Source organism: Pygocentrus nattereri, chromosome 14, assembly GCF_015220715.1.
Source record: "Pygocentrus nattereri isolate fPygNat1 chromosome 14, fPygNat1.pri, whole genome shotgun sequence".
In the NCBI taxonomy this organism is placed as follows: Eukaryota; Metazoa; Chordata; class Actinopteri; order Characiformes; family Serrasalmidae; genus Pygocentrus; species Pygocentrus nattereri.
The window spans coordinates 25,597,501-25,619,482 of NC_051224.1; the positions used below are offsets into that span (position 1 = coordinate 25,597,501).

General features: G+C 39.4%; 1 protein-coding gene and 1 long non-coding RNA gene across 3 annotated transcripts in view; one reads left to right on the top strand and one right to left on the bottom strand.

Annotated features, from left to right (window-relative positions):
• Nucleotides 1–21,982, bottom strand: part of si:ch211-234h8.7 (uncharacterized protein LOC561627 homolog) — a 32,930-nt gene that overhangs the window by 405 nt on the left and 10,543 nt on the right. For both annotated transcript variants that reach the window (XM_017713746.2, XM_017713747.2), the window contains exons 4-7: nucleotides 9,906–10,144; nucleotides 6,836–6,979; nucleotides 2,945–3,736; nucleotides 1–287 (exon numbers count right to left, since the gene is read on the bottom strand). The exon at nucleotides 1–287 is cut by the window's left edge and continues 405 nt beyond it. In XM_017713746.2, coding sequence (XP_017569235.1) covers nucleotides 1–287; nucleotides 2,945–3,736; nucleotides 6,836–6,979; nucleotides 9,906–10,128 — 1,446 coding nt within the window. In that variant the 5' untranslated portion in view covers nucleotides 10,129–10,144. The remainder of the gene's footprint in view (nucleotides 288–2,944; nucleotides 3,737–6,835; nucleotides 6,980–9,905; nucleotides 10,145–21,982) is intronic.
• LOC108436965 lies at nucleotides 10,057–21,862 on the top strand. The gene is made up of 3 exons (XR_005131440.1): nucleotides 10,057–10,158; nucleotides 11,311–11,412; nucleotides 21,826–21,862. It is a non-coding gene; the product is annotated as an uncharacterized LOC108436965 (long non-coding RNA).

Here is a 21,982-nt window from a genome sequence, read left to right on the forward strand (position 1 = left end):
TTCTTCTTGTGACGTTCCCTTCATCTCTTCTTTGGCCTCCTGATCATCCAGGTCCTTCTGCTTCTCTGCATCTCTGTCGGGTTCCTTTGGCTCCTCCGTGTGGTTCTTATGGAGCTGCTCCAGTTCTCCAGCCACCTCTCCAGCTTCTACTGCAGCATCCGCCTCCTGAGGCTTCTTCTTGATGAACAAGAAGTTGCATGTGGCCAACACCACAGCGGACAGAGTGACCTCAATGCCAGCCAGGAGGAACACGAACATATAGTTTTTGGTGTAATCCAGAAGACGGCCTGAAGGAAAGGAGAAGAGGAGGAATGGGGAGATGGAGAAGTTATACAGGTTGGGTGATCCTGAGAAGACATAACGACTGTGTCCATTGAATAGAAACAAATTAAACAAAACGTTTGGCATCAAATTAAATTTATGCAGTATTTCCCTTCCCCAAATATAGCTCAGCCAAGACACGTCTGGCGTCTGCTTCTTTTATTTTTACACTGGAGCTATGAAGCTAATGTAGCTATCAAGCAGTAGCACTTGGGTCCTTTTTAATGATTTCACAGAATAAAAAAAATATGACAGTAAATATTAGTTTATTTTTATTTCATACAATCTTCATGCTTGTTATTTTCAGTCTCAGTAAGTAAAACTCTGAATTCATTGTTAAGCTTTGGTTGAAAACAAAAGGGTTAAATTCTTGAAACACCCAACAGAAAATTGTCCAATCAGGATTGTTTTCTCTTTGGTCTCTAGGTAAATCAGTGTTGCCAACTTAGCGACTTTTCAGACCCCTCTAGCGACTTTTTCTGGTGTTATTGGAGACTTTTGGAGACTCTGAGGTGAACACACATGTTCTTCAGTTACTTTCCTCAGTGAGCAGCAGGTGCTGCTGTAAGCCCCGTCCCACAGCAGTCACAGTGCTTGGTCTCACAGTCAGAGCAGACCGCAAATGAACTGCGCATGCCCAAAGCCGCTGCTGATCCTGCCCCTATTTACAGAGCGGGATGCAAATATAAATAAAAAAATACATTAAAAAATTGAAGAAAAAAAAAGAAAACAAAAAACGAATTACCTCAAATCTCTCTTTTAAGGTCACTTTGCCATCCCAAGCCCGGATAAAGGAGGAGGGTTGAACGTAGATTAGCAGTTCCACCCCACACAACAGTCTTTGATTAAATTTGATATGCTAACATTTAACAACACAGGACAAAATTGATTTATGTAATTTACGTAAAAATTATTTATGTAACGTGGGTCTAGACAATGCATTAAAGTCATGAAGTTATTTTGAGAAGTGACGGCCTATTTCAAAGGCAAAAAAAGAAGAAGTTCATTTATTCAGAGTTCATTTGTAGTTCTAACATATTTAGGGTGTTTTTTACTCACTTTTTCTCTCCCACACCGTTATTCCTTTATTCTACAGCTTCAAATACACGCAAATGACTATTATGCAAATTAGGCGACGTGATGTCATTTGGTGACTTCTAACGACTTTTAGGACAGCCAATAGCTACTTTCCTTACTGAGGAGTTGGCAACACTGAGGTAAATACAGCTGAGCGGCTTTTCCATTGGTTAGGACTTCAGGAGCTGGACTGAAGACCTTAGCCATTAGAGTAACTACCAGCATAATCAGGACGTGACAGATGAACCAACCAATCATGCTTTTGGAGTACTTTCATGAGAGGGAAATGTCACTCTAGTCCTTCTGGAGGTTCTAGATAACTGACTGAATATGAGTCATAGTCTAAGCAAGTTCTGGTTAGCTGTTAGGAATGCTTAACAGCAGCGGCAGCTCTATGGACTCTTTACTGAGAGAATGACAGGAACACGGATAGACACAAGCTCAGATATATGATAATGACTGTTGCAAACTTCAAAAGTTTATTGAACCTAAAACAGCTAAAAAAATCTCTTGTAAATCGTGCTAAAATACTATTAGAAACCCCAGAGAGGCACTAGAAGGAATTATACATTACCATAGAAGTGTTTCTACATTATGAACTCGAATTTAGCTCTTTCACCACTGTTAACAAGGAAAAAAAGCTTGGCTGCTAGTTAGCATGGTGCTAACCACATGTCTAAATGTCTCAAACTGTGTGTAGTTGTTCAGTATCTCTAATAGTCTTGATTATGTGGTTTCTGACACTATCACTGTATGTTATCTATAAACATGGCAAAATTCATCTGTAATAGCAGGTCTACTTCATTTTAAAAGAGCTGGTGTTCGCATAATGCTTCCTGTTACTTGATAGCTACATTAGCTTTGTAGCTCCAGCACTAAAGTTAAAGAAGACGCCAAATATGACATTTGGGAGCTAAGGGGAAACTGGGTAAATTAATATTTTAACAGTTGTTGAAAAGGAATTCCACCAAAATTTTAAAAACTGCTTCATTCAGTGTGGCAGATGTAAACAGTGTGATTCAGAGTGGGTTTGGCGTGAGATGGTTCAGATGTCTTTACAGTGGTGGTGATAGGAACCAGGGGTTGCCAAGACTACAACACAAATATAGACAAATATTTTATTTACCATCCAGAATCACCAATTAACCTACACAAGTCTTCTGAGTTTATATGGAATGTTGATGATGGAAAATAGTGGAAAATCTGAAATTATAAGTTTTCTTTGGGGACTATTTTGCCTCACAGCACCCTGCATATTATGTATCCCTCCACCATGAATGAAGTTGAAGTTCTCAAAACTATCATAAAACAGCATCTCAGTCGTCAGGCAGTGAATTCATAACCATTTCATGTAGGAACTTTCTGTGAGGGAGTTTTTAGAGGTGGACGTCTGGTTCCTATCACCAACACTGTGAACAGTTCTGACTCTGTAAGTTTCTCTAGAACGAAGCATTTCACACCAAACCACTCTGAGCAACTCTGTTTATATCCTAATAATAAAATCCTACAGCAGCTTTAAGAAATCAGTAGTCTAAAAAAACCTCACCAGCAGAAGGAGGTCCAACTAGGACAGCTATGGCCTCCAGGAGAAGCACCAAACCGATGGCACTGGAGAACTTCTGTGTGCCCACAATGGCCATGAGCACCTCAAACTGCAGAGCTCCCACCATGCCGTAGGAGATGCCGAAGAAGATGCAGAAGACCACCAGCGAGGAGTAGTCTTTGGATTGTGAGCCTATCAAGTCGGTGGTGCCGTTGAAGATGAGGGCAAAGCTGAAGAGGTAAACACACCGTGGACGCACCCACTTCAAACCTGCAATGATTCCACATGTGGGCCGGGCGAAAATGTCAATGAAGCCCAGAATGGTGAGCAGCAGGGCTGACTTGGTGTCCTCGTTGCCCAGTTCTTTGGCGTAACTCACCACAAACACTGGAGGCACGAAAAGACCCAGGACCATGATGGACGCAGCCACAGTGTAGATGACAAACCCTCTGTCCTTAAACACGGTGAAGTCCAGCAGCTTGGCCTTGGGTTTGGCTTGGGCCTTCTCTTCATGCTCTGGAGCCTCCTCAATCCCAGAATTCTCTAATTTCTTTGGGGGGATGAGGGGTCTCATCAGGGCCCCGCATGCACAGCAGTTGAGGAGGATGCCTCCCAGGATGAGGAAGCCCCCCCTCCAGCCATAGCTGTACTGCAGAACCTGCCCCAGCGGAGACAGACAGCATAGAGCCACGGGACTGCCTGCAGCAGCCAGGCCGTTCGCTAGGGGGCGCTTCTCGTTGAAGTATCTGTTCAGCATGATGAGGGATGGCTGGAAATTCAGGGCTAATCCGAGACCTGCAATCAGAAGACCTCAGCTCAGGGTCCATCACTACTAAGACGTTCATATCAGCTTTTTATCACCAAATTGTGATTTTTGAAAAAGTTAGCTTTGATTTTTCTTCCTCAGCCATTCTCATTCATGTGCATAAGACTCTGATTTTTAAATTGAATGTTCACATTGCTTGGACCAAATCTGATTTGTACCACCAGAATGTAGTGCTTGTATTTTCTCAGCTATTTTCATAGTAACGATGCAGGCACACATACACTCACTCACAGAAAAAGGTGGAACATGCCAAATTATGAAAAAGAAAAATAGATGAAATCCAATTTGACTCGTCAAACTGATTTAAATCAGATTCAAAACCACATACAAATGCGGTTTCAGAATTTTTTTTCAGAATAAAGAGATTTCAGATAAAGAGAAATTTCATCAATATTTCAAAATTAAAACATAATTCAATGTGTGAGGTGTAAACAGAGAGATTCAGAGTGGTTTGGTGTGAAATGGTTCAGATGTCATTACAGTGGTTGTGATTTTACACATTTTATTTACCTTCCTGTTAGGAAGGGTCTCCTTGAACAGTGTTCTCCCTCAGAAACCAGAGAATGAAGTGATAAACCAGCTCGGCAATCCCACTAAGTCCCAAGACAGAGAGAGCTCTCGATGCAATGATGAACAAACACTCTCTTAGAGAGATGAGAGCTTTATTCACAAAGCACACAGAAGGGGAAGTCCCCTCTTATAAACACAGACAGCCTGTCCCACGTGCTCGCAGGCAGCCAGGAAGGGCCCGACCACATTCTAACATATGTCTTAACCTGCTTGTCCATACATGAAGTTGTTTTTCTCCATCTCTGGATGTGCTCAGTTCAACATCAAAATCCAGTAAGTCAAAAGTGCAAGTGGTTTGCAGAATGAAAGAGGAACAATAGTTATTAACCTCTTAACGTGCGCGCGGGCCAGAAATGTATCATAATTAATGTTTGCCAGTGTTTATGAATAATTATAGGGTCAATATAGACACCCAATATGTCATATGAAAGCTTAGAACCTCTGCTTGCCAGCTATCTAGCCAGTTTAGCTGTATTTCCTTTCAGAAAATAACGATTTTGGGCGAAATATACCTTGTTAGCAAAAGTTTTATTAAAAAATAAGCTTAATATTTTTTATATTTGCGGTTTTTATAAATCCATATTTGATCCAATGTGGGCATGTTATACATCATTCAAACCATCTGGCTCTCCGGATTACGACGCGATGATCCGTTTTACTGTACGACGTAGGGTTTCCGAATTAGAGCCAAAAGAGTGTGGCGTTTCAAACAGGAGATTTTTTTTGCGAAACCTCAGCAGCCGTGCGTAACGACCCCTGCCGGTCGGAGGAACACATTGCACGGAAACCGCTTATAGCTCCGCTTACCTCTCCTTCTTGGCTTCAAAATGACACCACACCCGTGTATTTCCGGTAATGCGTTCGGAAGTAATCCTCTTTTTTGTGCAAAGAGTGCTTGAAAAAAACAGAAGGCAAAAATCTTTTATGTCTAATTTAAACCCAAATTAAAATATGTTCTCCTTGGCGTATCGATTTCAAACACACGCGGTCGTAAAGCTGAGATTCTCCCCTTTCCAACGACACGTCACTCAAACCTGTCGACCAACCAGGTGCCACGTTAGGGGGACGCGCAACAGGGGAGGCGGGATATAACCCGGAAGATTAGCGTCAAGTGCGTTTTATTTGGCTTTTATAATACAGTTTAAATTGTTGTTATAACAAAGTTTTGTCAAATAATGTAAAGAAATACACCATAGGATGTTGCCATCAAGAGTAGGTAATACATAAACACCTTTTTTCCTGCAAAAATTGTTAGAAAATTAGTTTTTTTCAATTTGGAGAGGTTGTGGTCCTTTGGAGATTTCCAAAGGGACACTTGGAGAAATGTACACAGACATGTATGTACACTATCTACTCTAGACTGAATAACTTCTGATCAGTGAGGGTAATTAGTTTAAAATTTTACATGGTAAAAATTTGACCCCAAGGGGCAAAATATGGAACTGCAAAAACATTTCATGGACATGACCTCTTCAGTTTATGGTCCCTAAAATCTAAAACAAAAAAAGAAATTTTGAAAAGCGCCTTGTTTTTTTTCCTATTTTTACCATATTTTGGCCATTATAGTTTAATTTCAATAATTTCAAGTGTTTTCAATTAATTTTGTAAAGGCTTTTGAGTAATAATACTTCTTAAAATTGCCTCTGGATTATATAATATTTGAGTAAAAAGCATTAATATTTGGGTATGTCATTTCAGGCAAAAATAGGCTTGGAGTTTAAGAGGTTAACAGCCTGTAAGTATGCACAAAGGGCAGACACCCTTGCACCCTCAGCAGAGTCTGATTTTATTAATACATGTTAGTCACCGGGGAAGAGACAGGCCAAAGGAAAGTTAACCCTTTCACTTCCAGAACCACCAGTGAACCAACATGAGTCTTCTGAGTTTATATGGAATGTTGTTGATGATGAAAATCTGAAATAATAAGTTTACTTTGGGGACTATTTGGGGACATCACAGCACCCTGCATATTATGTATCCCTCCACCATGAATGGAGTTGAAGTTCTCAAAACTATCACAAAACAATGTCTCAGTCATCAGGCAGTGAATTCATAACCATTTCATGTAGGAACTTTCTGTGAGGGAGCTTTTAGAGGTGGACATTTGGTTCCTATCACCACCACTGTGAACAGTTTTGACTCTGTAAGTTACTCTAGAACAAAGCATTTCACACCAACCACTCTGAGCAACTCTGTTTACATCTTAACCATTAAATTTTACAGATTTTTTAAATTTCCCTTTAAGATGTTTAAATGGTTAGAATTACAACTCTGAACTCTTTCTAAATATCACAAACAACATTCTCTTCCAGTAATGCATCCAACATAACCGATCATATCCAGCTGTCTGCTCTAGATCCAAAAGTTATATAGTTTATCTCACTTAAAAATTAAACAATGGAAACATTTAAGGAAAAAATCAGGTTTGCACCACTTTGGCTCTGTAACATGATCACAGACATGGCCATGTTATGGTGCAGGAGGTCTTCAGTACTGACCTGTTAACACTCCGATGCTTAAATAGATGTGGATGATGCTGGTAGCAAATGATGCCAAAATCATTCCCGAAGCCGCAAAGAGACCCCCGACCATCATCACAGGACGACACCCGAAACGGTTCACCAGCACACTGCATACAGGACCTGCACACAAACATACAATGTTCCTTCACTGAACACACACAGAGCCAGGAAAAGGCAGTTTACTAAAGCAATAAGCCACACTTTTAAACTAGATGGCTCTTTCATAAAGAATTCTACACTAAATAGTATGTAAGTTTATGATTAAAAGCTTGTTTGCAGGGTGAAATTCTTCTTCAGATTGATGGAGAATGATACTATATATATATATATATATATATACAGTGGGTTGCAAAAGTATTCAGCCCCCTTGAACTTTTCAACCTTTTGCCACATTTCAGGCTTCAAACATAAAGATATGAAATTGACATTTTTTGTGAAGAGTCAACAACAAGTGGGACACAATCGTGAAGTGGAACGAAATTTGTTGGATATTTTAAACTTTTTTTAGAAATAAAAAACTGAAAAGTGGGGCGTGCAATATTATTCGGCCCCTTTACTTTCAGTGCAGCAAACTCACTCCAGAAGTTCAGTGAGGATCTCTGAATGATCCAATGTTGACCTAAATGACTGATGATGATAAATAGAATCCACCTGTGTGTAATCAAGTCTCCGTATAAATGCACCTGCTCTGTGATAGTCTCAGAGTTCTGTTTAAAGCGCAGAGAGCATCATGAAGACCAAGGAACACACCAGGCAGGTCCGAGATACTGTTGTGGAGAGGTTTAAAGCCGGATTTGGATAGAAAAAGATTTCCCAAGCTTTAAACATCTCAAGGAGCACTGTGCAAGCGATCATATTGAAATGGAAGGAGCATCAGACCACTGCAAATCTACCAAGACCCAGCCATCCCTCTAAACTTTCAGCTCAAACAAGGAGAAGACTGATCATAGATGCAGCCAAGAGGCCCATGATCACTCTGGATGAACTGCAGAGATCTACAGCTGAGGTGGGAGACTTTGTCCATAGGACAACGATCAGTGGTACACTGCACAAATCTGGGCTTTATGGAAGAGTGGCAAGAAAAAGCCATTTCTCAAAGATATCCATAAAAAGTCTCATTTAATGTTTGCCACAAGCCACCTGGGAGACACACCAAACATGTGGAAGAAGGTGCTCTGGTCAGATGAAACCAAAATCGAACTTATGTTTGGCGTAAAAGCAATACAGCTCATCACCCTGAACACACCATCCCCACTGTCAAACATGGTGGTGGCAGCATCATGGTTTGGGCCTGCTTTTCTTCAGCAGGGACAGGGAAGATGGTTAATATTGATGGGAAGATGGATGGAGCCAAATACAGGACCATTCTGGAAGAAAACCTGTTGGAGTCTGCAAAAGACCTGAGACTGGGACGGAGATTTATCTTCCAACAAGACAATGATCCAAAACATAAAGCAACATCTACAATGGAATGGTTCACAAATAAACGTATCCAGGTGTTAGAATGGCCAAGTCAAAGTCCAGACCTGAATCCAATCGAGAATCTGTGGAAAGAGCTGAAAACTGCTGTTCACAAACGCTCTCCATCCAACTTCACTGAGCTCGAGCTGTTTTGCAAGGAAGAATGGGCAAAAATTTCAGTCTCTCGATGTGCAAGACTGACAGAGACGTACCCCAAGCCACTTGCAGCTGTAATCACAGCAAAAGGTGGCGCTACAAAGTATTAAAGCAAGGGGGCTGAATAATATTGCACGCCCCACTTTTCAGTTTTTTATTTCTAAAAAAAGTTTAAAATATCCAACAAATTTCGTTCCACTTCACGATTGTGTCCCACTTGTTGTTGACTCTTCACAAAAAATGTCAATTTCATATCTTTATGTTTGAAGCCTGAAATGTGGCAAAAGGTTGAAAAGTTCAAGGGGGCTGAATACTTTTGCAACCCACTGTATATATATATATATATATAAAACACTTTTCAAAACTCGCTCTGTATAGCACCAATCCTACGATGTCAGAACCCAACAGAATCCTGTTTGGTGCTATTGTTCTATGTAGAACTCATGGTTTCGCACAGAACCACTCCTTTTACTAAACAACCCTCAAAGAAGCATCCAGTGCTTCAGTGTGACTGTGTCCAGTGTTGTGTTAGCATCGAGCTAACAGTGCCACACATTTGTTTTTTGGTTTTAGTCTATTTTGAATGCCATAATTTTGCCTGTTAGCTGTCTTCTAACCTGTTTAGCCTGCAATCCTATAGCTTGTTAGCTATTTCTGGCCTGTTATCTTTTAGACTGTGTAGTCTGTTAGCTAACTTTTAGTCTGTTTAGCCTGCAATCTTTTAGCCTGTTAGCTATCTTGTAGCCTATTTTGTCTGCTATTTTAGCCAGTTTAGCCTGTAACCTTAGCCGGCTTGTCCAGCTATTTTAGCCAGTTTAGCCTGTGATCATTTAGCTTAGTTCATGAGAAAATAAATTGCCAGCTCTCCAGTTGAGAGAGCAGGGTTTTTATTTCAGTTGTTCTGACTAAAGAATTCAGTTGTTGCAATGCAGTTATTGGTGCATATCCAATAAGCATTATACAACTTTTCAAAAAGACGGTTCAAACAATCAGAGTTTAGGACCAAAACTATCCAAATATTATATATTATATTTGTTTATGGGCCAGGATGCAGCGGTAAATTTATCCATTTACAGAAACAGAATAATCTTATTCATTATTTTACATGTTTGGTGTGTGAAAATTGCTTCTTTAGTTTGGAGCTACAAGGCTAATATAAAGTAATTGAAGCAATTAGCATCGTGCTAATTGCAGTCCTAAATGACCACACACACCTCAAACCATGCTGACACTGTTATCTGTTAACATGAGCATGAAGTACACTGGCAAACAGCAGCAGCTATTCTGAAGCCTGAATTTTGACATTTTGTCATTTTTTAAATAAATAATAGTATCTCTGCTAGTATGTTTTGGATACTGGTATCCTGGTCAACCAGTAAGACCATGCTGGGTGACCGGCTAAACCAAGTGTCGCTTTGATTAGACCCACCGGTGCCATAGAGCATGGCGAGCAGGATGGAGGAGATCCAGGCGGTGTCACTGTACCCGATGCCAAATTCTCGAATCAGCTCTTTGAAGAAGACGCTGACGGCCTTGGGGAAGGCGTAGGAGAAGCCCGTGATAATGAAGCAGCCAAACAGCACGGCCCACCCCCAGCCCCCATCAGGGGCTTTCACACCACTCGCTCCATCATCCAGCACTACACCTCCCATGATGCACCGCTGATGCCTGCAGAAATGCATGTATTAATTCTTTATTTGTTACTGACATTTATCATGTTCTCTCTGACTCTCTAACCATGAGTTTTGCGTAGAACCATTTAATGTTTAAATGGTTCTCTGCATGATGAAATGTTTTTTAGACTGATGGAGAATGTGTTGTATATGGTTGTTTATAGCACCAATATTGTTACAAGTTTGACATCATAACCTAGACCATACCAGAACCCTTTTGGTGCTATACAAAACCATGTACAACACATTCTCCATTCGTCTGAAGAACCATTTCACCATGCAGAGACCAATTTAAGCATGAAATGGGTCTACATGGGTCTCATAGTTCTAAATAGAACCATTGCCTTCACTATACTCTTAGAAAAGATGTGCTTCGAGGGTTCTTTAGTAAAGAAAATGGTTCTATATAGAACTATGAACACTCAAAGAACGTTTTGCATGACTAAATGGTTCTCTGCATAGTGAATGGGTTCTTCAGATGATGGAGGATGTGCTGTAGATGGTTCTATATAGAACCGTTTTGAATATAGCTATATATATAACTGTGGAAGCAGCAGGTCCTCATTTAAAGGAGTCGTTGAATCTGTTCAGCAGCCAATCAGCATTCGCACAGCTTGTTACTGTTGAATAAAATGAGTCATGGTTAATAATCATTTCCAAGGCACATCCACTGTAATTACAGCCTCAGATACTGACTGAGTCCTGAATGGAGGGCTTTATATGGTTCTCTATTTAGCGCCATGTTCTGAGAAGTGACATCAGCAGCCAAGACCAACTATCTAATGCGGTTCAACATTGAAACATGGAACAAAGTGTAGATGAACAGGTCAGTTAGTGGGACAGTTTTGCATATCACTGCTGTCAAAAATCTCGTATCTCTAAAATGATAACTTTACAGGAGACAAAAAAAACCACACTGTACTTTTAATGTGAGACAATGGAACCAGAATTTTTCCCAAGTAATTTTGGGCCATTTCTTTTAGACCATTCATTGTGAAACAATGGGAAGAGGAACAGGCATTTTCAATATGTGTCAAAAACCAAAAAAACAACAAAAATGGAGATACAAGGTTTTGTTCCGACAGCTGTGATATAAGGAGCATCTGTTAGAGGGCTGGCTAAAAAAGTGACTCTAACCCTGCTGTGATCATCACTGTGTAGGAAACTGATGGCAAACCCCACCCTAGCTGAGGCTACAGTCTGCAGGGCTCCACAGGGAGCTGTAATGAACGTACGGCGGATTTACGGCCTGCCATCTCTCGGGTGAGACAGATGGTCTTCTCCCAACTCGCCTGTCTGACCAGATTTTAAGTCATTTGTAATCTAAACTGACTTCTTTAATCTTGTTAGCTTGTATCTGTAGTTATACACCTGTATGCAAAAGTTTGAACACCCACAATTTTCATGTTTTGTTGATTTTCTAAGCAAAAATAACTGAATTAAATTAACATGTCCTATATAGAGAACTTGACTATAGTGGTTGGGTGTAGTGTAGTGTAGTGAGTAACACCTCTGCCTTGTAGACTGGGGCTCAATCCCAGAGATGGACGAAGTTCACAAATCATGTACTTGAGTTAAAGTAGAGCTACCCAAGGTAAAATATTACTCCTGCGCTGCTGCGCTGATGTTGAACCGTGTGCTGCACTGGGTCGGTATGACCAACAGGTCAAAACAAGCTTAAAACAAAGTGACCGCTGTGCCCTGATTGGTGTTCTTGCTTTGCGCTTCTTTTCGTTTTGACATGTTACGTTTTTATACACACAGAAACCAAAAGGAAGGACAGATTTCTCAAAATGTAGTGGAGGAAAAAGTCAGGTATTTGACTTTGAAATGTAGTGGAGTGAAAGTAAAAAGTCACCCAAAATGGAAAAACATCAGTATAGATACACAAAAAACTACTTAAGTACAGAAACAAATTACATTTACTTAGTCACTGTCCACCACTAGTAGTTATTATATTTTATTTATCCTCTTATCCTTTATCCTTATTTATCTGTAAGTACAGATTTTCACAGATCTCTTCAGCTCTTTATTAGAGTGCTTCTTCCACACATTTCTGTGATCAATACAGCCTGAACCGCTTTACGTACAGACTCTGTTCAAACTGTGTTTCGAAGGTCTCGGCGCTGTGACTTGTGCCATGTATTTTTTTTGTATTAGGCACAGAAAACTGCCTCATTCACTACCATGTAAATTTCTCAAAATCAAAATCATTTCAAGATTTTCTCTGTGTTTAACTTGTCATAACTCAGACATTTTCTTCTCAATACACACAACATTAAACCGAAATAATCCTGAAGGGGTCTATATATCCGGTTAAGAGATAGAGTAAACATTTCCCAAGTTATGACCGTTTGTTCAGAGGGTGCAAATCGGACTCAAACAAGGCTTCTCCACTAAGAGCTGCATAATAACAGAGTGACAGTTAATTTGAATGACCCCCCCCCCCCCCCCAAACACATACATCTATCCCTCTCACACACACCACACAGACACACACACACCACACAGACACACACAGACACCTACCTAAGGAGGTGTTGTTCACCTACACAGAAAAACACACACACACACACTTGCAGCTCTTTTCAAGCACCCTTGCAGTTCCTTCAGGAAATGCACATCTAGTTATTCGTTATTCTGTTTAATCAGTTTTTATTGTATTTGTTTCTTTCTTGGAAGAAATGGTTCTATAAAGAGCCAGGAAGACTCAAAGAACCCTCTGCATAATTAAAGCATTCTTCAAAACATGTTATATATGGTTCTTCACGCAACCTTTTTGAAAAGGGTTCTACATAGAACCATCTACAGCACATTGTCCATCAATTTGAAGAACCATTTCATAATGCAACGAACCCTTCAATCATGCAAATGGTTCTTTGAGTGTTCATGGTTCTTGCTAAAACCACTTTCTTTACCAAAGAACCCTTGAAGAACCATCATTTTAAGGGTGCAGTTAAATATTTGTTAATAGTCTGCTTGTCTGGTCTGTTCAGTATGTTAATGTTACACATGTGTGACTAATGTGTGTATATGTAACATACTCCGTCAAATAAAGTGGTTCTGGTTGTGATTATGGTTCTGGTTCTAAATTCAGGTCTGCTGAGCTGGTCCACAGAGGTGGTTTATGGTCTGTGTGCTCTGAAATAACAAACGTAACAAGGCAAACTAATCAGACAAATAAGCATCATGCAGTAACAAAATAAAGAGGAGTCGCTTCTCTTAAGCGGGTCACTTCCTGGAGACCTGAAGGGTAAACACACGGGGAGGATGGCAGGGTTGCCAGATTGCTCTTATATGTGCCAGTCTAAAAAAATCAACCAAAATGTATCAAAACCCAGAGGAAGGAGCCCCTTTCAGCCATAATGATAAAAAACACAGAATTTAACTACTGATGTCTTCAAAACTGCAGATAAGTACTGCATATCATAAAACTTGTGTCTACATTTTTGTTGATTTTTATTTTCCTGTATCATTGGAACTGTGAGAAACTAAAATGATGAATGGACCAATAGAAAAGCTCCAAATCATTTGGAATAAAACCTTCTTTTAAATTAATCAAACCTAAATCCCCCCAAGAATTGGTGTAATCTGGCAACCCTTTCAGAAGTTATATTTTTGCCCAACTGAAGTGCAGTGGGGTTTGCAGTATACAGTGTTGTGAAAAAGTGCAACACAGTGTAAAGTGTTTACTTGTGTTATCTTTGTCTAATATTTAAATTTTTTTGCTGATCTGAAACATTTAAGTGTGACAAACATGCAAAAGAATAAGAAATCAGGAAGGGGCAAACACTTTTTCACACCACTGTAGGTGGGATATAAAGAGACAGGTTGTGCCTTGCCGATGAAGCCCCTCTCATCGTTGCTCAGCAACAGCCAGATATTCTGCTCTACTTAAAGCACTTCATACAGCACCTATTACCACCACTCAGCCAGACGCGACAGCTGCTGGTCTTAGAACCTTCATTAGTACAATTAAGAATGTTTAGGAAAGATTCTGATCATTAAAGAGTCGTTTAGGAATGTTTCAGAACATCCCGGGACCTTTTAAACATTTAGAATACTACATTTTAAACATTTAGAGTCCATACATTTAAAGTATGGAGGCTCTGTAGTCACACAGTGATTGTTCTTTAATAAGGTGTGGCCACATATTAATAAATTGAGGCCATAAATTAATATGTTAAAGCCACAAATTAACATATTGAGGTCACAAGTTACTATATCGAGGCCACAAGTTAATATAATGAGGCTACAAATTACTATATTGATGGCACAAATTACTATATTGAGGCAACAAGTTAACATATTGAGTCCATGATTTAATTTAGTGGAGCCACCAATTGTTATATTGAGGCCACAAATTAATATATTGAGTCCATAATTTAATATATTGGGGCCACAAATTAATATATTGAGACAATAAATTAATATATTGAGTCCATGATTTAATATAGTGGAGCCACCAATTGTTATATTGAGGCCACAAATTAATATATTGAGTCCATGATTTAATATAGTGAAACCGCAAATTACTATATTGAGGCCAGAAATGAAAATATTGACCCCATAATTTAATATATTGAGACCACAAATGACTATATTGAGTCCATGATTTAATATAGTGAAGCCACAAATTACTACATTGAGGATACAAATTACTATATTGAGGCCACAAATTACTATATTGAGTCCATGATTTAATATAGTTATGCCACAAATTTCTACATTGAGGATACAATTACTATATTGAGGCCACAAATTACTATATTGAGAACACAAGTTAATATATTGAGTCCATGATTTAATATAGTGAAGCCACCACTTATTATACTAAGGCCACAAATTAATATATTGAGTCCATGATTTAATATAGTGAAGCCACCATTTATTATATCGAGGCCACAAATGACTATTTTGAAAACACGTACCCATGAGAAACTTAACTTGTGGCCTCAGTATAATAAGTGTAATAATAAGTTAAATGTATTAACCCTTTAAAATCTCAGGCTTATTAACACACTAAGGCTTATTATTCAGTAATGACTGAAATGACTGCAAATAACTACATGTGCATTTCCTGAAGGAACTGCAAGGGTGCTTGAGCTGTAAGTGTGTGTGTGTGTGTGTTTGTGTGTGTTTCTGTGTAGGTGAACAACACCTCCTTAGGTATGTGTCTGTGTGTCTGTGTGGTGTGTGTGTGTGTGTCTGTGTGGTGTGTGTGTCTGTGTGGTGTGTGTGTGTGTGTCTGTGTGTGTGTGTGTGTGTGTCTGTGTGGTGTGTGTGTGTGTCTGTGTGGTGTGTGTGAGAGGGAGAGATGTGTGTGTTTGGGGGGGCAGGGCAGGAGTCATTCAAATTAACTGTCACTCTGTTATTATGCAGCTCTTAGTGGAGAAGCCTTGTTTGAGCCCGATTTGCACCCTCTGAACAAACAGGCATAACTCGGGAAATGTTTACTCTATCGCTTAACCGGATATATGGTGTGAGATAAGACCCCTTGAGGATTATTTTGGTGTAATGTTGTGTGTATTGAGAAGAAAATGTCTGAGTTATGACAAGTTAAACAGAGAGAAAATCTTGAAATTAGCAGATTCTGATTTTGAGAAATTTACATGGGAGTGAATGAGGCTTTTTTTCTGTGCCTAGTGCCAAACAAGTACTCATAACTCTAAAGCTAATTGATAAAATGATGAGATATTTTGAGGTTTCAGAAAGGATACGTTTCTCTACCATTTAAAACTGGAATTGAGTTTCTAGGTGAAAGTTTAAGGATTTTAAAGCAGATTCCCTGCGTGATCAGCTGTGTCTGTGAGACTGAGTGGCCTGCTGTGACGTCATCGATGTCAGTTAGAATTTTAAGTTCTAGAACATTCCGTCATTCATTCTTATGGGAGGTTTTTAATTTTTAAACTTAATTTTATTTAAAACTACCAATCCAATCGACTCCAAATAGCACAAGTCACAGCGCCGAGACCTTCGAAACGCAGTTTGAACTCTGTACGTAACTCTGTACGTAAAGTGGTTCAGGCTGTATTAATCGCAGAAAAGTGTGGAAGAAGAATAAGAAGTATGAGAGATAACAATAGAGCGCTTTTTCAAGCACACTAATTATTACTATTGCAACTAACAGCTGTTTTCAATATATACCTTTGAGAACATGTTAGTTGATGTCTTATACAGCATATCTGATCTGTGTTTTTATGGGGGTCCTGGGCGGCTGCCTAGGCAAAGACATAGATAGTAAAATATGAATTGGATTTGCAGCTATTTGTTCATTACTGTAAGAAAAAGTCCATTTACAGTAATGGAGGTTTTACACAGTGGACACCAGCACACAGCACGCAGATGAATCTTAGTGCAGTTAAATAAGAGATCAACCTGTCTTAATAGAGAGTGACATCAAAAGAGGAGAGCACTGCCAGCTTAATTAATGTATACTCTTTAAAAAGATGCTTTTTCAAGGGTCAGAAAAGACAACGGTTGTATTTAGAACAATGAGTTCTTAAAGGATTCTTTGCATGATGAAATAGTTCTTCAGCTTTTGCTGAAGCTTTTGCTGCCTGGATGTCCCAGCAAAAGTTTTAAGCCAGTCCTCACAAGAACCAGAAGGTTTGACCATATTAGTCCAGTTTTATCAACCCTGCACTGGTTACCAGTTAAATTTCGCATTGATTATACAATTCTATTATTGACTTATAAAGCTCTAAACGGACTCGCCCCTCAGTACCTGAGTGAACTTCTCTCCCACTATGAACCATCATGCCTACTTAGATTACAAGGTGCTGGCTTACTACTGATACCTAGAATTAATAAAGTTACATCAGGGGGGAGAGAGCTTTCTCATACAAAGCCCCCCAGCTCTGGAATAATCTTCCTGTTAATGTTCGGGAATCAGACACAGCCTCAGTTTTTAAGTCTAGGCTAAAAACTTACTTGTATAGTCAAGCCTTTGGTGATTAGTCTTCCCTGTCAGCTGCTCTGTTAACACTGTAATCTGTGGTCAGCCACTCTTTACAGAACTGACTACGTTTTTCTTTCCTTTTTTTGCCGAGCTGAATAGCTGCCCATCTTTTTTGTCTGATGCTGTTGCCTCTTCTGCCTTGATCGGGTGCCACTGGTCACCAGCCTTCTGGACTAGCTTGACCACCACTGAGCTTCTTGCTTTACAACACTGTGCAATCCTCACCCTCAGATGCTGCTGCATAATCATAAATTAATCAAGTTAATCACTGCTTTTCTTTTTCCCACTTTGTACTATAATACTTTATACTAATAACGTTTACTATCCGGTGTTGACCGTAGGAGGATGGGTTCCCCTTCTGAGTCTTGGTTCCTCTCAAGGTTTCTTCCTCTTTTGGGAGTTTTTCCTTGCCACCGTCGCCGCTGGCTTGCTCATGGGGGCTTGGACCCGGATTTTCTATTCTTTTTTTTTCTTTCTGTAATACTGATTGTTCTGTAAAACTGCTTTGTGACAACATCTGTTGTAAAAAACGCTATATAAATAAATTTTGCTTGCTTGCTTAGGGTGACCTCACATCCCCATCTGTCCCCGCCTGGAACTGTCCTGGGAATGTCCCCATTTTTAACTGTGAATTAAAAACACAGCAGAAAGTCCTAAGGAAGAGCTGCAGTAGAGCAGATGGGCAGACGTATCATGTTGAGTTTGTTTTGTCCAGCAGAGGGCGTTGCTGTTCTCTATTGACCACTTCTACCACTTTCTCGCCTAGTTTTACAGAACACTGCTGTGACCCAGGTTAAAGCAGGGGTGAAGTTACGGGACTGAATCGCTCTACCAGGTGATCGGGGGGCTCTGATTTGTCAGGTAGACAGACGTGTCTGCCTGAATGTATCTGCTATACAATGTAGCTGTATGACACGTGGTATATGCTGATAGCAGCATCTCCTGTATGATTTTCTGACACGGTTTACAAAGTTCCCTGCTGAAAATTAGAAACCATTAGGATTAACACCTAATGCTTTTGCTTTCTAATGGGAATTTGCTCAATGGTTCCCAGTAGAGACCACTAGTTTTCTGTAGAATGTCTTTAGAACCCATTAGGAAACCACCAAATGCATTTAGAATGGGCCACTGGTCTCCTGTTAAACAATTAGGATCCTGTAAACTGTGATATCAACTCATTAGAAAAGATAAAACACATTAAAAACCATCAGGAACCACAGAGTTAGTTAGAGCCCACTTTATTGCAGGATAGCAGTTACCACGGACAAAATACAGTAAACTATACCTGCCCCCATTTTTTATTTCATAGATAAAAACATTGGATATTTTAATGATATACTGACCAGTGAACTACATCTGTCCCCAGTTTTCATTTCAGAAATCCAGTCACTTCAGATTGATGGAGAATGTGTTGTGCATGATTCTATATAGTACCAAAACATTCTTCTATTGTAACAAACTTGACATTGTAACAATTGCAGAACCCTTCAAGAACCATCTATGTAAGAGTGTTTTAAATATCCAGGCTGTTTGAGTTCACCTCACTTGCTGTGGAAGCTATATAAAGCTTATATAATATAACGGTGGAACTACAACTCAAATATAAAGCTATTTAATAGTTTTCAAGGTAATATGTTTGCATAATGTTTTAGAGGTAAAGTTAGGTAGTTTAAGTTTGCAGTATAGACAGATCACATTCGAATGATCAGAACCATTTAAGAAAAGCACAAAGAGCTTAAGAATGTTCTAAAGGGTCTGGATGGCGCCTTTTGAGAAATGAGTATCATCACAGTAAAGCAGGTGTTTACTGTCCAGTAATCTGAGTTGATGGACTTTAAGCCTGTTGTCAGTAAAGTCACATGCAGCATCATCACGCACACACACACACACGCACACACTCATACACACAGAGCTGCCCCCCCAACACTTTACACACTTATTAACTTGACTTAAACTCTAATAGTAACACTATAAAAACTACAGCACTGTACATTCTTAAAAAACATGGCTCTTCAAGGTTCTTTGAACACTTTGAAACCTTTATACGCTTAAGTGGTTCTTTGAATGGTGAAATGATTCTTCAGACTGGTGGAGAATGTGTTGTATACGGTTCTATATAGCACCAAAATGGTTTTGGCTACTATTTATGACGTCAAACTTGTAAAACGTCTTGGTGCTACATAGAACCATTTACAAAACAGTGCTGTACATTTTCCATCAATCTGAAGAATCATTTCAGCATGAGAATAACAGAAATTGGTTCTTTGAATGTTCACACTCTGTTGATTCTTGTCTTTACCAAAGAAAACCTTGAAGAATCGTCTTTTTAAAAAAATGCATCTATAATAATCTGCAAATGCATCTATAAAAATCTAAACTATTGTATATCACTGTATAATATTTCTGTAGTGCTCTAATAGTAATAATACTTGTATAATCCTGTAAACTACAGTAATTGTCTGAATTTACCATATATATCCTGTAGAAACTCCTGTATTACTATTATAGATCTTTCCCATGACGGTTACTGACACTTATTGTGTTACTGTGATTTTATCATGGGAAGGGTGTTCTTCCTGTGATAAACACTCCCTTCCCTGTCATAAAACAACAGTAACGCATGGTCCGCATAAAATATGATAAAATATACAATTTGTCAGTAAATAATTCAAGTTATTATTAAAAACTATCTACATAAACAAGTATTCTGGCAAGAAATGTAGTCTTATTTAGCACCAATCCAGCAGCGCCCTCTTCTCACACTGGGGGAGTCTCAAATAGTTCCCTGCTCCCTACATAGTGCACTACATAGGAGTTTAAATAATGGATCCTGCAGCTCAACAGAGCTAAATACAGCTAAGAAATTGTTAATTGATACTTAGACACATCCACACTCGATAAATCATGCACTGTTTGGCTGTAGAGGCTATAATTTCTAAACCTTCATAGCTAGAACACAGTTTAGGGAGTATGGAGCCATTTGGGATTCAGTCTGGGTTTGACACGACTTCTGACTAAAACACGGACATTTGTGTATAAAAAAGGGTGTAAAACTTGTTGGCTTTTATACTGCAGTTTTACAGTAAATCAAGCTGTACGTACTTTAATTTAAGCCTGTGATATTAATGATGCAGCTGTTTAGGCTGTTGGCTCTTTTGGCCTGTTAGCTAGCTGACCAACCTGGTTCTAGGTAAAAACACAAGTTGCCAGAAGCTCAGTTTAAACAGAACTGGGTTCTTACTTCATCAGTACACTTGGTGCTCCATGTGAGCAGCACTAGAGTCAAAGATTATCCAATTAACAGCATGAGGGTTTGTCATGCCGTGGCACAGTGATGCAGAGTTTAGCTGTTAGGCAGTAACAAGTGAGCTTATATCATTTACAACAGCTTCAAACGTGGCTCAGCTAATCAGACCTGAACTATCTGTTAAATCTAAACCTGTTAAATCTACATATCATCATTGTAAATCTCCTGCTGATACTCTGTAAAAAGAACATGATCCAGATCAGATATAATTCATTATAATAATGACAGGTTGCCCATAGACTGGACTAAGACAGAGTGCTGGTCTCCAACAATGACCTTCCAAGTAGTTTCAACAACACTAATTTGTTCTTTATCTGTGTTGAAAGATTACCAAACTGAAATGATGGATCATAAAATACTCTCTAAAGTAAGTCTCCTCAAAAATGCATAAATTTTGGGACTTAACAGTGTTGATATTGTATGTATACATCTAAACATATACATTAAACACAGAAAATGGAATCAGTATCCAAATACGAATGGCTAGTAGTGTAGAAGTAAAAGTAATATGATTTTGAAAACAAAAAATTCTGTATTTTTAGAGTCAGTATTTTCTGAAGTACATGTAATAGAGTAATAGTCATTAGTCACAACCCAACTCCAAGTAGTTTTATAAAGACAGTCATTAACATGACATGAAAGACAGTTTTAGTCTGTGGCCTAATTCCGTTGCATCACTCAGTCAGGCACTTTTTGAATTTTTTATATAATATGTTTTGCCCCACCACTTTTGGAGGTGTGGCGCCACACCTGCAACTCATTCATACATGTTTAGAGGAATAAATAAATAATTAATACATTTAATTGTGTTGTAGCCTCACAGGCCAGACATCTGACTGTCGGCAAACTGGCTGATAAGCACAATAAGGAACATGCAAACTCACACAAACACACTGCAAACTCAGAACACACTTTCATCAACCTGACTACACATGGCCTACATCACTCACACACACACACACACACTCTGAAAACCCAGAAACACACACTTAACTTCACAGACAAGACAAGGTCTGTCACAACACAGCAGAGATGTGTCTGGAAGACTCGGAAAAGAGATGGAATTTATGTGATGGGAATTTTCTGACAAAACCACAGACGGTCACAGTCAGGAAGCTCAGGGTTAGCTTGGCTGGCTAAGCTGCTACCTCGCCCGATAAGATCAAGCAGATCTTGGTTTACTATCACAGCTGGGCTGCGGTGGTTATCAGTCATATCTGTTGTTCTGTTTCAAGTGTTTCGGTCAGACTCTGCAGTTGATTCCCATCTCCACACAGTGATTTCAGTTATCTGCTCCAATGAAAGCTAACTTGGTGAATGTTTGTGCCGTCTAGACTTCACAACTCTGAATGGCTTTGTCCTCTTTGAGTGTCTTTGTTGTGTTGTGACTACTTTTGTGGTTAAACAGGCCCAGACGCTGTCCGAAGAGGTAATCTGTTCTGGCCCCATCCCAATGAGGCGTGGCGATGAAGCTTACAGCAGGCTTTCTTCGCTGAACCGCTGGATGTCCAAGTGGTGTACGGACAATCATGTGGGCTTTATAGACAACTGGCTAATGTTTGAGG